The following is a 20921-nucleotide window of genomic DNA, read 5'->3' on the forward strand; positions in this document are numbered from 1 at the left end:
TTCATTGCACACCAACTGAAATATTTCAGGTCTTTAATTGTTTTAATACTGATGATTATGATTATTATATACACATTTTACCCCTTGACAAAATGTTTGGGATAAAAGACAAAATAAGTCAACAAGAAGTATCTGTCTGGAGGACCTGACTTTACTTTGGTAGATTTTTCTACCTGGATTATTGAGCATGCATCAGGATATTTTATCCCTTGCTGATTTTGTAGGTTTACTTACAAAAAATGAACAGTCCTAATTTTTGACCTTATTTTAGTTGAAACACAGAATGTCAACAAACAGTGTTACAAAAAAGTAAACTTATTTACATATTATTGAGTGAAATGAAACATTTGATCCTCAAGAAAAACAAGATTCAGTATTTAATGGGAAAACCTTTGTTGGCCATAACAGCAATTATGTTTTGTCTTCTAACCGGTCACCACTTTTGCACACAAGAACTATTTTGATCCACTCTTTTTTACAGAAACTAAAATCTTTAGGTTTCTTGACTGCTGTGTGTCAATTCAAAGCTTCATCTCCATTAACATATTTTCAGGCTGAGCTTTGGAGACTGGCTGGAACACTCCAAAACCTTAATGTGTTTCTTTTTTGCCAGACTTTTAATGCCTTGGTGGTTGATATGTTTTAACTTATGGTCCTTTTCCACTGTCTCAACTCTCATCGGTTCCACACCACACCGTACCAGTTAAGGGTCTGCCCACTGCCAGTACCCACCCCCACTCAGCCCAGTTTATGGGACCACCTTGTTTGTGTTTCCAAGCGAACTGCTCTGAGATAGCAATTATGATGTAAGCAAACAGAAGCCGTTTATTGGCCAACAGAGCTACGTCACTGGATGACCCGCCCAGCAAAACTGCAAACTAAATCTGAACCTGCACTTCCTCTTCGTGTTGATGGACGGAGTCACAAGAAATGAGTACATTTACTGAAACATATCAGAAATGATGGCGCAGCATGGCTACACCCAGACTAAGCAATGCCGGGATAAGCTAACAAAACTGAAGTCTGATTATAAGACGATTAAGGATGGAGGTGGAGTGGCTTGAACACAAAAAGACCAACTATGATCCTGCCCACAGAGCGGAGAAACCAGTCAGTCTCTACTGTAGTGGCAAATCACCTACACCTGAGTGTGGGAATCTGCATTTTGTTCTGTTTAGTTCCTTGTGTTTCCTGCACTTCCAAGTGTTCTCCCTCCTTCTTGTTAGCTCCTATCTCACCTGTCTCAAATACCAATCCTAATCACCTCAGGTGTTTGTCATTTCGTCTTATCAGCCTCCTTATAAACAGTGGCTTTTATTTCCTCCTTTGTCCGTGGATTATGCTCCAAAGCCTGTCATGCTTTGTTTTCCTCCGTGTCTCCCTCCTCCATGTAGTGGAGGGTACCGCAGGGGTCCATCCTCGGTCCCCTTCTCTTTTCTTTATACCTGCTGCCACTAGGTGCTATCTTCCGCAAACACGACATACCCTTTCATTTCTACGCCGATGATTGCCAAATTTACTTCCCCCTGAGGCACAGAGGCACACGCTCTATTCAGCCTCTTCTTGACTGCTTGGCTGACATCCGGGACTGGATGGCTTTAAACTTCTTAAGCTTCAATGAGAAGAAGTCTGAAGTCATGCTGTTCCATCCCAGTGGCTCACTCATGAACCATGACATTGACCTTTTCTCTCTAGCCCCGCTAGAGAAACAAAAGGTCACTAATCTGGGGGTGAAAATGGACCCGTCCTTAAAACTCAACAGTCACGTAAACATGATGGTAAAATCCTGTTTTTTTCAGCTGAGACGGCTGTCTAAGCTGAAGCCTATACTCTCCAAAAAGAACCTTGAGACAGTGATCCACGCCTTCATAACATCTAGGCTTGATTACTGCAATTCACTTCTGTTTGGAATCAGTCAGTCCTCCATTGCTCGTCTACAACTGGTCCAAAATGCTGCAGCCCGATTTTTAACTGGTACAGGCTATAGAGAGCACATCATGCCAGTTTTGGCCTCCCTGCACTGGCTACCCATTCACCTTCGGATCCATTTCAAAATTCTCATGTATGTTTTTAAATCACTGAACAGTTCCGCCCCATCCTATCTCACTGATCTTCTGCAGCCATAAGTCCCACCGCGCTCTCTGAGGTCAGCAGACCAGATGCTTCTCTCAGTCCCAGAAACCCGTCGTAAGCTCAGAGGTGACAGGGCTTTCTCTGTTGCAGGTCCACGACTGTGGAATGAGTTGCCACTGAGTGTCCGGCAGGCTCCCACACTCTCAGTCTTTAAGTCTCGCTTGAAGACCCACTTCTATTCGCTTGCCTTTAACAAGGTGTGATTTGTTTTGGCCCGGTCTGTTCTCTACTCTGTTGGCCATTTTAGTTAGCTTCTGCTGCTATTTGTATCTGTATTTCTATTTTATGTTTTCCTGTCTGCTGTGCATGTTTGTGTTCTTTTGTACAGCACTTTGGTTGGCCTTGTTGCTGTTTTAAGTGCTATATAAATAAATTGGTATGGTATGGTATGGTATAGTATGTAAGTTTTGCTGCCCTGACAGTTTTTGCCTTAATTTTTTGTTTAAATTAATAGACTCACTTTATTTTAACCTCAGAGGCTCCTGTTGTCTGCCTGCACATGGGTTCCAACACATTAAAACCACAGATCATGTTAGAATCTACAGACCAATACAAAAACCCAGCAGGTTGTCTGTTCCTCACGAAGCTCACCCTCGAGGACCATCAGCGGCCCAGCAAGGCCACCTCCAATGATCCATGGGAGAGGATGGTGGCCATAAAGGACTTTGTGGATGAGTTTACCCAGCTGCCAGGCTGACCACTGATTCTCATTAAACCCCTCTAAATATTGCTTTTTCTGCCTCTCTGTGAATGGCCAATGCCTGTATTTTGACCATGATCTCAGACCCTGGACTCAAGGAGTTGTGAGTTTCCAGAACCAAGCTCCATGAGCTGAAGAGGAGGGTTTGCTGGACTTTCCAGACTGCACTCACGTATCACATGATCTGGCTGTGCCTCCATCCCTCCTAACCTCCCTTCCCTCTGACATCATCGCAGCTGCTGCATCACCACCTGTGATCAAAATTTGCAGTTTCAGCTGACGTTCTCCCTCAGGAGTTCCTTTTCTGACAAATATTCAATAAATCTTTTCGTTCACTCGTGTTGTGGCTGAATTTCCGGGTCCCCATTGTACAGAACATTGATACAGAAATCCCTCAAATCTGGCATAATTCGTCCATCTACATCAACTGTTGAAGCAGGGTTCTTTTTTGTCTCAAAGAAAGACAAAACACTGAGGTCCTGCACAGATTTTAGAGGGCTTAATCAGATAACCATTAAGAACAAATACCCACTACCTTTGATTGATTTTGTTTATGAACAGCTTCAGGATGCCACCATAGTCGCCAAATTAGACTTGCGCAATGCCTATCATTTGGTGAAGATTCAGGAGGGGGACGAATGGAAAACAGCCTTTGAAACTCCGTTAGGACACTTTGAGTACCTTGTCATGCCATTCGGACTAACCAATGCACCCGGCATTTTCCAAGCAATAGTAAATGATGTTTTGAGAGATTTTCTGAATGTAGCTGTATTTGTATATTTGGATAACATTCTAATCTATTCCAAAGATGCCCAGTAGCACACTAAGTATGTAAAGGTGGTTCTATAAAGGCTCTTTGAAAATCAACTGTTCATAAAAGCAGAAAAATGTGAGTTCCACATGTCAACAATCATCTTTTTTTTTTTTCATGTTTGAAAAAGGACAGGTTCGCTCTGATTCTGAAAAGACTAAGGTGGTGGCGGAATGACCTACACCCCAGGACCTCAAACAGCTACAGCGTTTCCTGGGGTTCTCCAACTTATATTGCCGGTTCATCAAAAACAGTCAGGTAGCTACACCACTCACACAACTCACTTCCTCTTTACGAAAGTGTATTTGATCTCCATAAGCAAAGACCGCTTGAGGAACTGAAACAACTCTTTTCATCAGCTCCCATCCTGTTTCATCCGGACACCCATCGACAATTCCTCATGGAAGTAGATGCATCAGACACAGGAGTGGGAGAGGTCCTCTCTCAGAGGTCTCCAGAGGTCAATAAATTACATCCTTATGCATTTTCCCCCGCCAAGAGGAATTGAGATGTGGGCAACCGAGAGCTGCAATCCATTAAGCTATCATTAGAGGAAAGGGGACAATGGTTGGAGAGTGCTGAACTGTGGTTCATCATCTTGACGGACCATAAAAAACAGGCCTATATTCAGGGGGCCAAAAGACTCAATGCTCATTAAGCTAGATGATCACTGTTTTTTGCCCAGTTCAGTTTTTCAATTACTTACATTCATGGTTCCCATAACGTTAAACATGATGCTCACTCTCACCAGTTCTCTTTGTCCGAGGATCCTGATACTCATGAAAGAATCCTTCCTTCTTTATGTACAATGGGAGTAATGACTTGGTTCACAGAAAGCGACATATTGGAGCCCAAAAGAAGCAAACCAGATCCTGGCACCGAACCCCCAGGAAGACTGTTTGTCCCTTCAGCAGTGACAAGTAAGGTCCTTGATTGGATTCACTAAGCCAAATTTTCTTGTCACTCAGGCACAAGATGCATGATGCTCCTCACAAAAAGACATTTTTGATGGCCAAACATGGACAGAGACGTCAAAGAAATTGTGGAAGCATGTTCCACTTGTGCCCAGTGCCCACAACAAGAACAACAATCAACGGTCAGCAGGCTTATTACTTCCTCTACCCTCTCCTGGTCAACCATGGTCCCACATCGCTATTGACTTGATCACTAATCTGCCCCTGTCTGAAGGTAGTTCCATCATTTGCACTATAAATGATTGTTTCTCTAAAGCTGCCCACTTCGTATCTCTGGTAAAACTCCCTTCAGCATTTGAAACTTCTCAAATTATGAAAAACAAACGTGTTTTGAGGTCTCCAATGGTATTTCTCCCCATGATATAGTTTCAGACAGAAGCCCACAGTTCAGCTCACAAGTATGGAAAGCTTTCTGTCAAGCCCTGGGAGCCACTTCCAATCTGACCTCTGGTTACCACCCTCAGTCAAACGGCCAAACCGAGAGATGCAATCAGAAGTTGGAAGCAGCGTTAAGGTGTGTAAATGAAAATAACCCCTCAACATGGAGTCAACATCTGCCTTGGGTAGAGTATGTACTAGGGGTGCACCGATAAATCGGCCGGCCGATCGATCGGCCCCGATTTCCTTAATTTGGGGAGATCGGCGATCGGCCGATCTTTAAATGAGAAGCCGATTTTATCCACCGATCTTATCTGCCTCTGGAAAGGTCTGAAAATCAGCTGCTGTCCCCTTTTGCTCCACTGTGAGAGCTCACACACAGGTCACTCGGAGCAGCCATGTCGTCGGTTTGGAAGTTCTACGCTGTAAAAGAAAATGAGCCAAAGATCGCAATTTGCAATTCGTGTAAAGCCGAAGTAAGTCGTGGTGGAGCCACCACCAAAACCTTTAATACAACAAACCTCGTTCGCCATTTAAGAAATCACCACGCCGCCAAGTATGCAATGTTTGAAGAGAGCAACCAAGCTAAGGCTAATGCTAAAGCTAGCGCTAACAAAGAGGCAGTCGGTGGGTCGCTGTTAGCTTTTATGAGCAGCGAAAAGAGCAAAGCTACCACGAGGAAAGTGATGGAGTTCATGGCATTAGACGACCAGCCATTTTCAGTCGTTGAAGACAAAGGTTTTAGAAGCTTGATGCAGCACGTGTGCCCACGATATAATATGCCGAGTCGGAAATATTTTTCTGATGTTGCATTACCGGAGTTGTTCAGCCAAGTTTCGAGAGACACCCGCAGCCTGCTAAAAGCTAATACAAATACACTCAGCTTTACAACAGACATCTGGACTTCTGATGTAAGTTTAATGTCCATGTTAAGTTTTACTGCACAGTGGATTGACGAACAGTTCGAACGTCATCAAGTACTCTTAAACTGTAAAGAAGAGAGAGGAGAGGCAAGCGAGCACAGACCGTGGCGTGGGTACAGCCAAAGCTACGTTGCTGGAGGCTGTTGTGAGAAGATTCAGCATCATTGATCATGAGCCCCTGTACAGCTTGGCCACTGTTCTGGATCCAAGGCAAGTAACTATTAACATTCTATTTTAGCCATAATTACTTTTAGCCTACTACTATATTTCAACAAACATTTAAATTAAATTAAAAATAAAAATTTCTTGATTGAAATGCATTTCTTTATTTACATGCAAGTCATAAAAACTGTTAATGTATACAAAACACAATGATTAACCCCTCTTTCTTTGTTTATGCAAAACAAGGTACAAGAATCGCTACTTCTCAGCAGAGGTGAAAGATGACGTGAAACTGCTCCTTTTGACCAAACTTGCAGAGGGGGAGACCAGATGCACACCTGCTGCAGGAACATCCTCTGAAGTGGGACCTCCTGATATCGATGAACCTGCAGCCAAAAGGCGTAGTCTACTGTTTGCAGCTCACGACGAAATCTTAAAGGAGAACATTGAACAGGAGCAACAGCTGGCCAGCCCTTCAGCTATGCAGGTACAGAACTACCTATCTGAGGTTCCTGTCGAAAGGAGCCAGGACCCATTGGTCTACTGGAAGATCAATGAAAATCGTTTCCCTCATCTTGCTCTACTTGCCCGAACCCATCTCTCTGCCCCATGCACAAGCGTTGAAAGCGAGCGCCTGTTTAGCTTGGCTGGTCATGTAGTAGATGAGAAAAGAAGTCGCCTGTCTGGTGACAAAGCAGAAATGCTTTTGTTCATCAAGAAAAACCTGCCACTAATGAAAGTGACTGGAATAAGTCTGTGAGAACTAACTTACCTGTGCCAGTGTTAGTTCTTATTACCGACTGACTTGAAAATGTTACACTTGTTGCATTATCTTTTTAAGTTTTTTTTAAAAAATGTAACAAGTGAAAGAGTTGAAGGAACTGAACTTTTTTTTTTTGGTTAATTTTATAGTTTTAACAAAAATTGTGTAAACTTCATTTATATTTCAGAATACTACCTCATGACAAATTAAAACAACAAGTTTGTATTGTTTCTAGGGTATTTTTCAAGGGTATGTTTTACAATAAAATAAGATTGGTAAATTGAAGGTGCATTGTGATCTTGTAACACCTGACACTGTTGCTTATAAAAATAAAAAAAAATCGGTATCGGCCAAAATCGGAATCGGCAGTTCAGACTTTCAAAAAATCGGTGATCGGTGATCGGCCTGAAAATTGAAATCGGTGCACCCCTAGTATGTACACAACTCATAAAAATCTTCAGCAACAGGTCTGTCTCCCTTCAAAGCTCCTCTGGGATATTCCCCACCTCTACTGTATTTCCAATCCAAGAAACTGACATCTGCACTCTCTCTGTTCAGCAGCACCTCCGTCATTGCCGCAAGATCTGGCACCAGACCAAAGCAGCCTTATTAAGGATAGTTGAACAAAATAAAAGATTTGCGGACCGACACCGATCTACTACACCCAAATATCAATTGGGTAACAAGGTATGGCTTTTCACAAAATACATCAAATTAAGACACTCCCAGAAAGATTGCCCCCAGGTTCACTGGTCCTTTCCCCATAACCAAAATCATCAACCCATTGGATGTTTTATTACAATTACCATCCTCTGAGAATCCATCCCACTTTCCACGTTTCCCAAGTCAAGCCAGTCTTGTCAAGCCTTCTGAACCCTCTTACCAACCTTCTCCACCCCCCGTCTGATCAATGACCATTCAGCATACACAGTAAGACGCCTCCTGGATGTAGGAAGCAGAGGCCGTGGCTTCCAATACCTGGTGGATTGGGGAGATTATAGTCCTGAGGAACCCTCAAGGGTTCCTAGATCCTTCATCCTGGACCCCGCTCTTACCTCCACCTTTTATAAGGAACACCCAGAAAAAAGAAAATTGCCTAGAGTTGATTCTTGAGAGTGGGATTTCAAGTTTTTCGACCATAACCACTTTCCCCTACAGCTGACAATCATCCAGTCAACCACACCTGGACCTGATTTCCTAAATAAAACACGTTCTTTTGTATTCTGAGTCCGTATCTCATCAGCCTGCCAAACTTAGGGTCATTAAACAAACAATCGTGTTATCAGGGATGAAAAATAAACACAATTCAACATAATGCAGCACCTAAAGGCAAGAATTAGTTTAAATGTTCTTGATACTAAGCAAATTTTGGACAAAACTAATCTTACCAGTACATGTGCAGCCCTGAACAGATAGCTAAAGGGGTAGTAGAGCAGGTTGATGAAAGAGGCTGCATACAGGTCAGCATAGCGCATAGCTTGAGAAGCAAACAAGGTCTGTCGAGATCCACTGCGAAACAGACTTCCCATCATGCCATAACACATGTCCATGTCATGAGTTACTTTCTGGAGAGGACACAACAGCAAGAAGTATAAACAAGTAAAAAGTTATTCATTTATTTATTTATTCAAGCAAAAATAGGAGACAAAGGATTAATTTAAAACTTTACCTTAATACGCCTCTGCAGAGAGCTGATGTCAGGTCTCTCATTGCTGCTGCTGTCCAGATGCCTGAAGAACAGAAAGTATATAGCTGTAGCAAAAGCTGTTTGAGTTCTGACAATTATTTCTAATTTCTTTAAACATCCACCCATCCATCCATTATCTTTACCCGCTTATTCCATTTTGGGTCACGGGGGTCGCCGGTGCCCATGTCCAGCAATCACTGTGCGAGGGGCGGGGTACACCCTGGACAGGCTGCAAGTCCATCACAGGGACACATACAGTGTCTTGCGAAAGTATTCGCCCCCCTTGAACTTTTCAACCTTTTGCCACATTTTACGCTTTAAACATAAAGATATAAAATTTTAATTTTTTGTGAAGAATCAACAACAAGTGGGACACAATCGTGAAGTGGAATGAAATTTATTGGATGTGTCAAACTTTTTTAACAAATAAATCTGAAAAGTGGGGCGTGAAATATTATTCGGCCCCCTTGCATTAACACTTTGTAGCGCCGCCTTTTGCTGCAATTACAGCTGCAAGTCTCTTGGGGTTTGTCTCTATCAGTTTTGCACATGGAGAGACTGAAATTCTTGCCCATTCTTCTTTGCAAAACAGCTCGAGCTCAGTGAGGTTGGATGGAGAGCGTTGTGAACAGCAGTCTTCAGCTCTTTCCACAGATTCTCGATTGGATTCAGGTCTGGACTTTGACTTGGCCATTCCAACACCTGGATACATTTATTTGTGAACCATTCCATTTTAGATTTGGCTTTAAGTTTTGGATCATTGTCTTGTTGGAAGATAAATCTCCGTCCCAGTCTCAGGTCTCTTGCAGACTCAAACAGGTTTTCTTCCAGTATGGTCCTGTATTTGGCCCCATCCATCTTCCCATCAATTCTGACCATTTTCCCTGTCCCTGCTGACAAAAAGCAGGCCCAAACCATGATGCTCCCACCACCATGTTTGACAGTGGGATGATGTGTTCAGGGTGATGAGCTGTGTTGCTTTTACGCCAAACATATTGTTTTGCATTGTGGCCATACAGTTCAATTTTGGTTTCATCTGACCAGAGCACCTTCTTCCACATGTTTGGTGTGTCTCCCAGGTGCTTGTAGCAAACTTTAAACAACACTTTTTATGGATATCTTTGAGAAATGGCTTTCTTCTTGCCACTCTTCCATAATTGCCAGATTTGTGCAGTGTACGACTGATTGTTGTCCTATGGACAGACTCTCCCACCTCAGCTGTAGATCTCTGCAGTTCATCCAGCGTGATCATGGGCCTCTTGGCTGCATCTCTGATCAGTCTTCTCCTTGTTCGAGATGAAAGTTTAGAGGGACGGCCGGGTCTTGGTAGATTTGCAGTGGTCTGATACTCCTTCCATTTCAATATGATTGCTTGCACAGTGCTCCTTGGGATGTTTAAAGCTTCGGAAATCTTTTTGTATCCAAATCCGGCTTTAAACTTCTCCACAACAGTATCTCGGACCTGCCTGGTGTGTTCCTTGGTCTTCATGATGCTCTCTGAGCTTTGAACAGAACCCTGAGACTATCACAGAGCAGGTGCATTTATACAGAGACTTGATTACACACAGGTGGATTATTTATCATCATCAGTCATTTGGGACAACATTGGATCATTCATAGATCCTCACTGAACTTCTGGAGTGAGTTTGCTGCACTGAAAGTAAAGGGGCCGAATAATATTGCATGCCCCACTTTTCAGTTTTTTATTTGTTAAAAAAGTTTGACACATCTAATAAATTTTATTCCACTTCACGATTGTGTCCCACTTGTTGTTGATTCTTCACAAAAATTTTTTTTTTATATCTTTATGTTTGAAGCCTGAAATGTGGCAAAAGGTTGAAAAGTTCAAGGGGGCCGAATACTTTCGCAAGGCACTGTAGAGACAAACAACCATTCACTCTCTCACTCACACCTAGAGACAATTTAGAGTTACCAGTCAATCTAACATGCATGTTTTTGGTCTGTGGGAGGAAACCGGAGTAGCCGGAGAAAACCCACGCATGCACGGAGAGAACATGCAAACTCCACCCAGAAAGGCCCCTGGACTGGGATTTGAACCAGGGACCTGCTCACTGAGAGGCAGCAGCTCTACCAGTTGCACCACCGTGCTGCCCTTCTTTAAACATATTTTTAATAATAAGGGAATAAAGTTTATTTTCTCACTTCAGAGTATTCATAAATTACTTTAATGACTATAAGTTTAGCTTCTTAACATTTGAATTTGTTTTCTTAAGGTTTTAACTATTTTTGAATGGTTCACATTTAATTGGATTTATTTTCTTCACGTTAAGAAACAATAATCTCTTTAATATGAATAAAACTTATTTTTCACAAATGTATTACACATTACTAGCTGCTGTTAAAAAAGGATTAACTCACTTGTACAGCTCTGCAAGAAAGCATTCCAGTGACTGAAGTTCCTCAAAAATGGCTACAAAAAAGCAACAACATACATTAGTAAATCAGCTTTTTGTGCCAACTAACAGTTTGGAGAAATATAAGGACAAAAGCACATTTCCAGTACCAGTTAACATTTGGAAACACTTATAAAGTTATTAAAAAACTGAGGCATCTATGCAGTAGTCAGTTTAGCTAATTATGTTCTGTATGAGTGAATCAGTCTGGCCCATGACTAACTGTGTTGCTTCAGCTAATTGAGATTTGTAAGGATTAATTTATGTACCACACTTTAAGGTCCCACAGTATTTCAGACAGGTTGAGGTCTGAACTTCCCTTTTTGCCTCAATAAGTTTACCTGCATGTGTTTGAAAAGGGAAAAAGTGCTAAATGTAAACAGAGTGAATGTATAAAAGAGAAACACTGTATGGGTGTTTGTGTAAATAAGAAACACTGTAAATTGCTGTGTAAGTGTGACCCACTCATCATTTGCATTTACTAAAAACCTGGTATAGAGCCCATACAGTGACAGTTTCAAGACTGTTGATTCTGTCCTAATGGATGTCAGTTTGCCATACAGCAATATGCATTTAGCATAGAATTAGTACAAACAGTTTTTATTAACATTATTCTCAGACAAGACAGTGAGACCATCACACCACACAACAGACTGGACTCTGAAGTTTGAGCCTGGCCTATGAGTCACTGACATCCTCTCATACCAAACCTCCAAGCGCAGCTTGATGTTAAACCTCATCAGCCATCAGTGCTAACAGAACCAATCTGTTCAAACCTCGCTAAATGAATTAATTAGTATTAGTGACATACCTACTGAAACTAGTTTAGTTTATTTTTCTTTGAAAACAATATGTTTCATGATGATCTGTGCCACGAAACCAATATTTTGCAGATTTTGGGGGAACCTTTCCCACTTTTAACAGGAATCAGTCAACATTAAAGACACTCTCGTTCAACATGAGGAATAAATTTATATCAGGTGATTCTGACGTAAGAAGCTGAAGCTCTATAGAAGGGACCATTTAAATGGGGTTCTAATAGTTTATAGTCATGACCAGGGCTTAACTTGTAAACCGATTGATGCTGGTACGCAAATAGCAGACGGGTCAGCAGGGTCTGTGGGTCCTCCCCCAGAAAATTTTGAATAAAGTAGATGTGATTTCCTGCATTCTGGTGTATTTTAACGAGTTGTTAAACATCTACATTTACCTACATTTGTAAACACTTGATTAAATTACTATTCTAGAGCAACAACAACAGCTCTCTCCTCGTGTGTGAATAGAGCAGCTCCACTTCTGTCAAGCATCCTAACGCCCCCCCCCCCCCCACACACACACACACACACACACACACACACTCCCCACACTTCATGGTTCTGAGCCCAAACTCTTCTTCACTGAATTTAGTCCTGCATGTTGTTGCTCCTGCTCCAGTCTTGATTGCCACTGACTTCAGGTGCTTCAATTCTCAGTTGTCCAACTAAGGACAATCCATTTATCTATTCATTTTGTAATTGAAAGTAAATTGGACTGTCTTTTCAGAAATTTTGATTGCTGTTATTTTGACAAATTAGCACTGTTGTTTTATTATATGTGATGTGAATAATACACATCAAACATTTTTCTCGTTGTATTTTTAATAAATAATCAAAATTTTATTAATAACCCACTTAAACAGTCAAACTGATTTGCAATTTAGTTGTGCTGTTTTAATTTTACTTTTGAGTTTTTAAATAAAAATGCGCAATGACTTTGGACTTTTAGGAGCGGAGATTTGAGTTACTGGATCCAAGCAAACAGTTACTGGAACACACCCTGTCAAAATATGAGAGTTCCCGGGTCTCGTGCCGACAGGATCCGGCACATATTAAGCCCTGGTCCTGACTGTACGTATTTAAATAACATTTTACTGGTGCTGTGTGTACGTGTTGGTGAAGGCCATCTCACAGCTCTTGTCAGTCCAGACATGCAGCTCCTGGGCCAGTTCAGGTATGACCAGGAAAGTCCTCCAGCCCTGACGCTTCTTAGATTTTAGAATGTCACCAAAAATGTGGTCGCCAATGTAGATGATGTCTTTTCCTTTAGCACCCAGCAAGTCACAGACAATGTCTGAGGAACCTGGACCAGTAACAATAAAAAAAAAAAAATAATAATAATTTAAAGATTTTATTTGAACTATTCACTTTTTAAAAAAGAAGAGATGTAGGTCTTGTATGACATTTCTCTGGGCACAAAGAAAAAATAAGTTTATTAGTTACCTCCAGAGTAAACAATACCATGCTGGAGAGGTCCAGTGTACGTGCCAATCTTCAGCCGGCCTGTTGTCTAAAAGTAACAGACATAATCAGAATGGTATACAAGCCATTTTTGTGTTATTATTAGACATTTCTACAGTATTTTCCCATAATTTTCTTTTCCCAGATGTTCCCAAAACAATCAGTAGAGTTTTGTCTGTTTCATTTATGTAGAGATCTAAAACATTAGATCTTTCGGGGTAATGTTTATATTGGAATGGTCTGTTTTTACAAAATGTGAGTGAATCAACTCTGTGGGTTCAAGTGTATAAAAAGACAAGCCTTTAAAGGTGGCAAATGGCCAAACAAACTTCTTGCCAGTTTTGGTAAAGTTTATTATTTTCTCTCTCCAGACAAATACATAAATGTTAAATCACATTCCAAATGCAAATCAGAAATTGGTAGCAGAAGCTACCACAACTTAGAAAACACGAAAATTATGAAAATATTTGTTCTGTTTCCATACAACAAACTTTTTCAAGATGGCTACAAACTGAAAAGGATCATTTCTGCATTTAAACTAGGAGGACTATAAAGTTCATTATATAATCATCAACAAATGTTTCAAAGCCACAAAACATTCTAGGCATGTTTGGAATTTTTCTCACGTATAAATATCACAATTTCTGTGACCCAAAAAATAAATTTCTAAATAATTGTTAAGTTCTGTTTAGCACACACTTACAGTGTCAACTTGCCGCAGTACCGTTCCCTCTCCAAAAAACACAGGCTTGCGAGCATCCACAAGAATCAGGTCAAAGTAAGACTGCCAGGGTCGATGGGGTGTGCCCAGCTGCAGGTTGTGCACACAGACTATCATTACTTAACTTTACAAATACAGTATAGTATAACCATAAAATACTACCTGTTGAGTATTTGGCATTACTCAGTCATACTTAATTTGTTAAATTTCAATCTATGCAGGTTACTGACAAGCTTGATTAAGATTTCAGTCTTACCTTTGGACCATGAGGAAAGTCAAACAGGTAAGTCATTATTTTCTGCAAAAACACAGGGAGATCATTTTATGAACCAAAAGAAATGTACATACACAAAATATAAATGTCAATCCACCAACAGACAGATAGAAACACACACATTAAAGGTAGGTACTGGTTTGCTGTGAGGAGTTTGAAAAAGTTTAATGGTACCTCAGTGTATTTATAATCACTGTTTGTGGCCATAAAAACTTTGCTAACTTCATTCATGCGACTGAGGAGAAGAGGGAGCTTTGCCTTGACGAGAGAAACAACAGTCAATAAAACAGAAAAATGAAAACACAAGCCAACAGTAGAGTAAAATATATTGGTTCATGACTGCATAATGATTTATAACATCACCTCAAATATAAAGTCAAAGTCTGATTATGTAGCTTTACTTATGTAACAGTAGAGCCCAATATTCTGCTTCACTTACATCTTTAACCACATACTTTTCCAGGTTTTCCACTGTCTTTTCCTTTAAGGAACCCTGTGAAAACACAATGAAAAGAGGCTGAAGGATGTGAAATAAATGAAAATTAAAGCAGCTGTATTCAAAACAGTGTTGTTGTTTTTTCTACCTTGAAGTGAACCCAGTCCACAGCATCTCGCACATCTTGGAACATGCTCTTGTATGACATGAAAAGGTCACCATTTTTGAAGCCGGTCTCACAACTACATACGGTAGATAAAATAATTATAACATTAGTGACATCAGCAAGCTGATATTGAAAAAAGACTCACTTTTATCCACAAAATGTTTTTGCCACCAAATGAAAAGGTGCGTTAGACAAGTTCCTAAAAAGCTAATGCAAGGTTGAACAAAATTATTAGCTCATAAGTAGATAGGTCCATGCAGTCATGGGGAAGAAGTTCATCTTTTTCACTTCTAGAGTATTACATATCAGCACATACAGCACATACTGTACATGTTAGGCTGAATGGTAACTCTGAATTATCCCTAGGTGAAAGAGAGAGAGAGAGAGAGAGAGAGAGAGAGAGAGAGAGAGAGAGAGAGAGAGAGAGAGAGAGAGAGAGAGAGAGAGAGAGAGAGAGAGAGAGAGAGTGAGTGAATGGTTGTTTGTCTCGTTTGTCTCTATGTGTCCCTGTGATGGACTATAGACCTATCCAGGGTGTCCCCCGCCTCTTGCACAGTGCCTGCTGGACATGGACACTAGTGACCCAGAAAAGAAGAAGTGGATAAAGAAAATAGATGGATGGATATAACAAAATATTCTGGTCTTTACTAGAGTCTATTTTATAAAAATATAACCTTATGAACAAAACCGCACAACAAATTCAAATATGTCCCTTTTTAAGTAAAAAATGGTGTAGGGGTGCACTGATTGCAGTTTTCTGGCCGAGCACGATCTCTAAAAAGTCTGACCTGCTGAGACAATTTTACAACATTATTTTACTGAAAAACATACCCTTGAACAATATCCTAGAAACAATACAAACTTGTTTTAACTGGCCATGAGGTAGTGCTCTGAAATATAAATTAAGTTTAGACAATTGTTAAAACTACAAAAAATCTGTAAAATCGGTTTCTCGTGCAAGTATCGGCCGATCACCGACCACCCAAAATTAAGGAAATCGGGGCCGATTTATCGATGCACCCCTAAAAAGGTGTATGAAAAACTAAATCCTTCCTTGTTTCTTCCAAAGGATTTGAGTAAAGTATAGACCAGGTGCTGCTGACATATTAACCTCATCAGTGTGAGCACCCCTATAAAGGCAGGAGTTTTGGCAGCTTGTTGCTCTGGAGCATACAGATGTGTGTTAACACAATGTCAAAGAGAGAATCATGGTCTCAGAGAAGCAACTGTTGCTGTCCATCATTCTAGAAAGGGTTAAAGGTTGTTTCCAAACCATTAGGAGTCCATCATTCTAACAATGTCCTTTGGACAGATGAGACAAAAATAATGTTTTGCATGTCACAGTGTTTGGAGAAAACCAGACACAGCAAATCAGCACAAACCCCTCAAACACACTGTAGGGCACAGTGGTGGAGGGGTGATGATTTGGGCTTGTTTTAGAGCCACAGGACCTGTGCACCCTTCAGTCACTGAGGTAATCACAAACTCCTCTGTAGACCAAAGTATTGTAGAGCAAAATGTGAGGCCATCTGTTCCTCAGCTAACAATTGGCTGAAAATGAATTATCCAACAGTACAATCCAAAATACAGCAGCAAATCTAAAACAGAATGCTTAAAATAGAAAAGAGTTGGTCCAAAGTTCACACCTCAACCTGATTGAAATGATTTGGTGGAACCTAGAAAAATGTGTAAAAAGGTGCAGGTCGAAACCGCTCCACAACAATGCAAAAGACCAAAAAAGTATAAAAATGACTAGTTCAAAGTACTGCTGCTAAAAGTGGGTCTACACGCTTCTGAATCATTGGTGGACTTAGTTTTCACACACAGCTTTCTGTGTTAGATTAATTTATTTATTTAATAAAAGAAATGGCATGGTGAAATCTGTTGTTTGTTTTAAGTCACTTGACGTTCGATTATAAACAGACCGTGTTCATTTTATCCTCAACCTTTAAGGCCCCTACATACTCGGGAGTACTGTGTGTACTCCGTGCCGCGCGGACTCCGTGCGTACTGTCCCCAGACGGTTGAGACTTCATACTCGAGCGCACACCCTGATGGGCTGCAGCCCAGCCCTGCAAATAAGGGGCGTTTACCTTTGGGACAAATTGAGGTTGCCGATTGGTCATTTGCTGACACGCCTACTTGATTGATTGACAGGTCGCGTTGCGGATCCGACTCGTGACAAAAAAAACGAGAGCTGCTGGCAGCCCTGGGTAGAGGCAGGGAGGCTCAGGAGCAGTGGCAGTGGTGTTCTGTGTTTATATGCTGTTAATAAATAAAGTGCTATGTGTTGTCATCATTGGACGTTTCCATACGGTGAAATTAGTTCTCTGCATTTAACCCATCACACTAAGATGCACCCAGGTGGAGCAGTGGGCAGCTATGTAGGCACCCGGGAAGAAATTGGGGATTGGGTGTCTTGCTCAGAGACACCACGATATGTGGGGCTATTAGGTCCCGAGTTGGCTGCCCAGCCTCTACCCCACCTCGGCCCCTATTCTCTCATGACAAATTCTTTAATTTCTCACAATGTCAGTCATGGCGTCAACGGACGAGGAGGAAGAGATCACTTGCCTCTTGGAAAAAAAGCAAAAGAAAAGGCCATTAAACCAGACCAGGGATGTAGAAGGGGAATTTAATACACTGGTGAAAGACATGAAGATGATGGACAGCGAGAAACCTTTTGAATATTTTCAAATGGATTCTAGCAAGTTTGATGAGCTAGTTGGGCGCTTAGCCCTGTTTCTTCACCACCAGGGCAGCCACCGCACACCTGTCAATGCTGCACAGAGAGCGGCAGTCGCACTGTGCATCCTTGCGACTGCACAGAGTGGTTGGTGTCGAGTCCACATTGAGTCCGCCTTGAGTATGTACGGACCTCAGCAGAGTGAAGTACGCCTAAGTATGTGAGGGCCTTTAGTACTCTAAGATGGAAAGGAAAGCAGGTGGACTTTTGTCCATGACTATAATTAGAACAATGACACTTCATGAGAGACTAAGTTAATATGTTAGGTAATAATAAATATGATGTACCTTGAGTATCTGGAACAGTTACTGAAGAAATCCACCAGGCAAGCATAAAGATAGGTTTCTATGGGAATGCAAACAACATAATAATAGTAATGAAAACATGAATGGGTCTAGATTGCAGCATCAGATCAACAATAAAAACCCAAATTACATGAGCATCCTTATCTGCAAACTCTAGTTTATCATGGCAGGCTTGTGGATAGGTCAACTGGCATTTGACAAATGAATCTTTTCTTTGTCCTATTTTCTTTCCCATTCCTGCCATTATTCACACAGTTACTGGGAGAAAAGTCACAAGCTGCCAGGAAAGAAGAACCAGCTGCGTACAAGCTCATTTTGCCTGGGTCAAGAATTCAAGCTGATGCCAGTGTTTGTGTAAAAAAGTTCATACCTGTCTGTGTGACCCAGTCAGTCAGAGTTAGCAGACCTGACCATTATTTTGTCGTCTGTTTTTTGTTACTCTTTTCCTACATAGAATTAGTGAGTTTGAGAAGGTGCTGGCAGGTGGAGATTTGGAAAAACCAGATCAGAAAGTTCCTATCCCTAAATGTAGAGTAAGTTGCAAACTGATACTTGAGTAATTCAAAGCTTTTTTTGAGGTAGAAACATTAACATGTGCAATACTGACGAACAAGAACAAAATGACTATTTTTACCTATTTACAACTGTAGTTTTTATCTCTTGCACAACTACTGTGAAAATGTAGGAAAAAATTGTTAAACCAAATCTTTGATTTTAAAGATCTAAGAACCCAACTATGTGTTTATGTCTCACAGTGGGATCCTCATTCTGTTTGGTAACCACAGCTGTACAACATATTCTGTGTCCAACTTGAATTAGACAGTGAAACTTTTTGTGTGAATAGTTTTACTCACCAGGTAAGTTGAAGAGTGTATTTAGGATGTAGAAGCGTTCTGTGTCTCCACGTTGAATAAATTTGTTAGGGTACATCTCTCTGATCTCAGGTCTGTTTATGAATAACAATAATAAGACAAATTTAAATTCTATTGTTTTATATTTTTGCATCATAAAGTTAGCTTCTGCTGTTGTGATGATTTACATTGCATTGTTTCTCTCTTTGGTAAAAATTAGGCTGCAACACAATTAACAAATCACGAGTTATAAGACTGGATAATAACTAAGAAAAAAAAAATAACTGTGCTGTGTAGCTTTTTTTTAAGCCAATATACATTTTGAACAGGAGCTTAGCAAAGATGTGTAAATCTTGCCACTCTTGATTCACATTCTTGCATGGATTTTTTGTGAAACTGCTGCTGCAAGAAAAGTTACAAAGTTATTTAGAAATTTTACATTCAGACTGTTTAATACTTTTTATTTAAAGTAACCCATGTTTGTTGTTTACAATACAAATGCATATACATCCTTTTTGCATATCAATAATAACATGAACAATTATCAGTGGTAGTTGAATGCAAGCAGGAGTCAAAGAACTCAGGTAAAAATAACTATTTTATTAAAGGAATTAAAAAAAAGTGCTGATGAGGCAGCAAACGCTATACTGTTTTAAATCAGACTGACCCTCTGAAACGCTCTGCTGATTTTCACCAGTTTGAGCCTGTCTTTTTCAGTTTTAATGTAAATAGTTTGGAAACTACATTGTTCAAACATTGACATAGCGCTAAGCCAGCGGTGCGCGATCGAGACGCGCTAGCTAAGATGCTACGGAAGTAGCGCTCTGCTTCTCTTACGCGTGAAAATTGAAACAAACACTGGTAGCACGGAGGAGACACTAGGAAGATGAAGACAGTATAACTAGTATACATGATGCTCCACTGAGGGAGACATAGAAGAAGCTGGATTATAAAGATAACTCTGGTGAGCTACAAACACCTGAAGATGAGACAACTTGGAAAGGTGAAATTGTGTGATTGTGTGTGTGTGTGTGTGTGGGTGTGGGGGGGGGGGGGGTCAGGAGCAAGGGTGAAAGAAAAATATGGAGTAAACTGACTAACAAGTATCAGTAAGTAAATCAACCATGAATTAAAAAAAGATAGCCTTCAATACTTAAAACACAAATTATTACAAATAAACAACAAACGTACAAATTCTGACCATCAGTTTGGTCCAGGACAAAATGCATTAACAGCTGTTAGACTGGATCTCAACTACAGAAAGTCATAGCTCCCAGTCTAAGCTCCCTGACTTCTGCTTATACACATCAAGTAAAATGTATTTTCGCTCTAAGTGAAGTGTAATAAAACAAAAGAACTTGAAGTGCATTTCCATTAATGTTTCATGAATAATAATAATAATAATAGTTGTCATTCTCTAATTTTGCTTTCCTAAATAGCAAGTTAAAATCCAAATGTGGACAATTTAGTTTGTGTTTCTCTCATCTGTTTTAGCTGCACTTGGTATATTCTTGATAGCTGGATGATGTTTTGTTTGTAAAAAGATGCTCTGGAAGATACCAGACTTCTGTACTGCATAGCAGGGTTGTGTGAACCTCACCCCCTCAAGAAATTGAACCCGTGGACACACACAAGAATGTTTCCATAGGCATCCACTTTGAGCAGGTTCCCGTACGTTGTGTCAAACACCAGACCCCTGGAAAAAATGAGCATGGATTAGTCAAGATGGTAACACAAGCACAGAATCACTTCTATTTTGTGAGCTTTAGAAAATTTAAAAATGGTGTCAAACAAAATTGCTGGGGCTACTTTTGCTTCAGAGGAAAGTACAAGTTTTGGTTTACATTTGCTAAAATATGACCACAACTTGTTGCTGAAGATGAGAATGAATGAATGAAAATCCTTTCAAATCACCACTGGACAAAAAACAATTTGGTATCAACTTGTATTTTGATGCATATGAAATAAAAATACATCTTTAATTATAACTGCAAACAGAGTTGGTTTTCAAAAGTAGAACATTAAGAAGTTACCTGGTGGGGAAGGAGGGATCATAAACAAAGTTCAGCAACTCTTGTGGATATCCAATGGACACCAGACGCTCCACTGTCAGGTCAAAGCCCAATGACTCATACTCAGGAGATTTATACACTATGCAGAAAAGGAGACACCAAACAGCACTTTAATGGTAAATGGACTGT

The 20921-nt window shown here is 40.5% G+C and overlaps 2 protein-coding genes across 3 annotated transcripts in view; one reads left to right on the forward strand and one right to left on the reverse strand.

Annotated features, from left to right (window-relative positions):
• Positions 1-20921, forward strand: part of LOC119413748 — an 880117-nt gene that overhangs the window by 288730 nt on the left and 570466 nt on the right. The window lies entirely within an intron of this gene.
• nt5c2a (5'-nucleotidase, cytosolic IIa) overlaps positions 1-20921 on the reverse strand; it is a 34201-nt gene that overhangs the window by 801 nt on the left and 12479 nt on the right. For both annotated transcript variants that reach the window (XM_037680827.1, XM_037680820.1), the window contains 14 exons: positions 20754-20871; positions 20321-20416; positions 18724-18815; positions 17852-17909; positions 14801-14894; positions 14656-14709; positions 14391-14474; positions 14199-14240; positions 13925-14032; positions 13204-13270; positions 12893-13063; positions 10911-10962; positions 8514-8574; positions 8233-8409 (listed from right to left, as the gene is read on the reverse strand). In XM_037680827.1, the coding sequence (XP_037536755.1) occupies positions 8233-8409; positions 8514-8574; positions 10911-10962; positions 12893-13063; positions 13204-13270; positions 13925-14032; positions 14199-14240; positions 14391-14474; positions 14656-14709; positions 14801-14894; positions 17852-17909; positions 18724-18815; positions 20321-20416; positions 20754-20871 (1274 nt within the window). The remainder of the gene's footprint in view (positions 1-8232; positions 8410-8513; positions 8575-10910; positions 10963-12892; positions 13064-13203; positions 13271-13924; positions 14033-14198; positions 14241-14390; positions 14475-14655; positions 14710-14800; positions 14895-17851; positions 17910-18723; positions 18816-20320; positions 20417-20753; positions 20872-20921) is intronic.

Source organism: Nematolebias whitei, chromosome 1 (genome assembly GCF_014905685.2).
Source record: "Nematolebias whitei isolate Nwh7 chromosome 1, NemWhi1, whole genome shotgun sequence".
Lineage (NCBI taxonomy): Eukaryota > Metazoa > Chordata > Actinopteri > Cyprinodontiformes > Rivulidae > Nematolebias > Nematolebias whitei.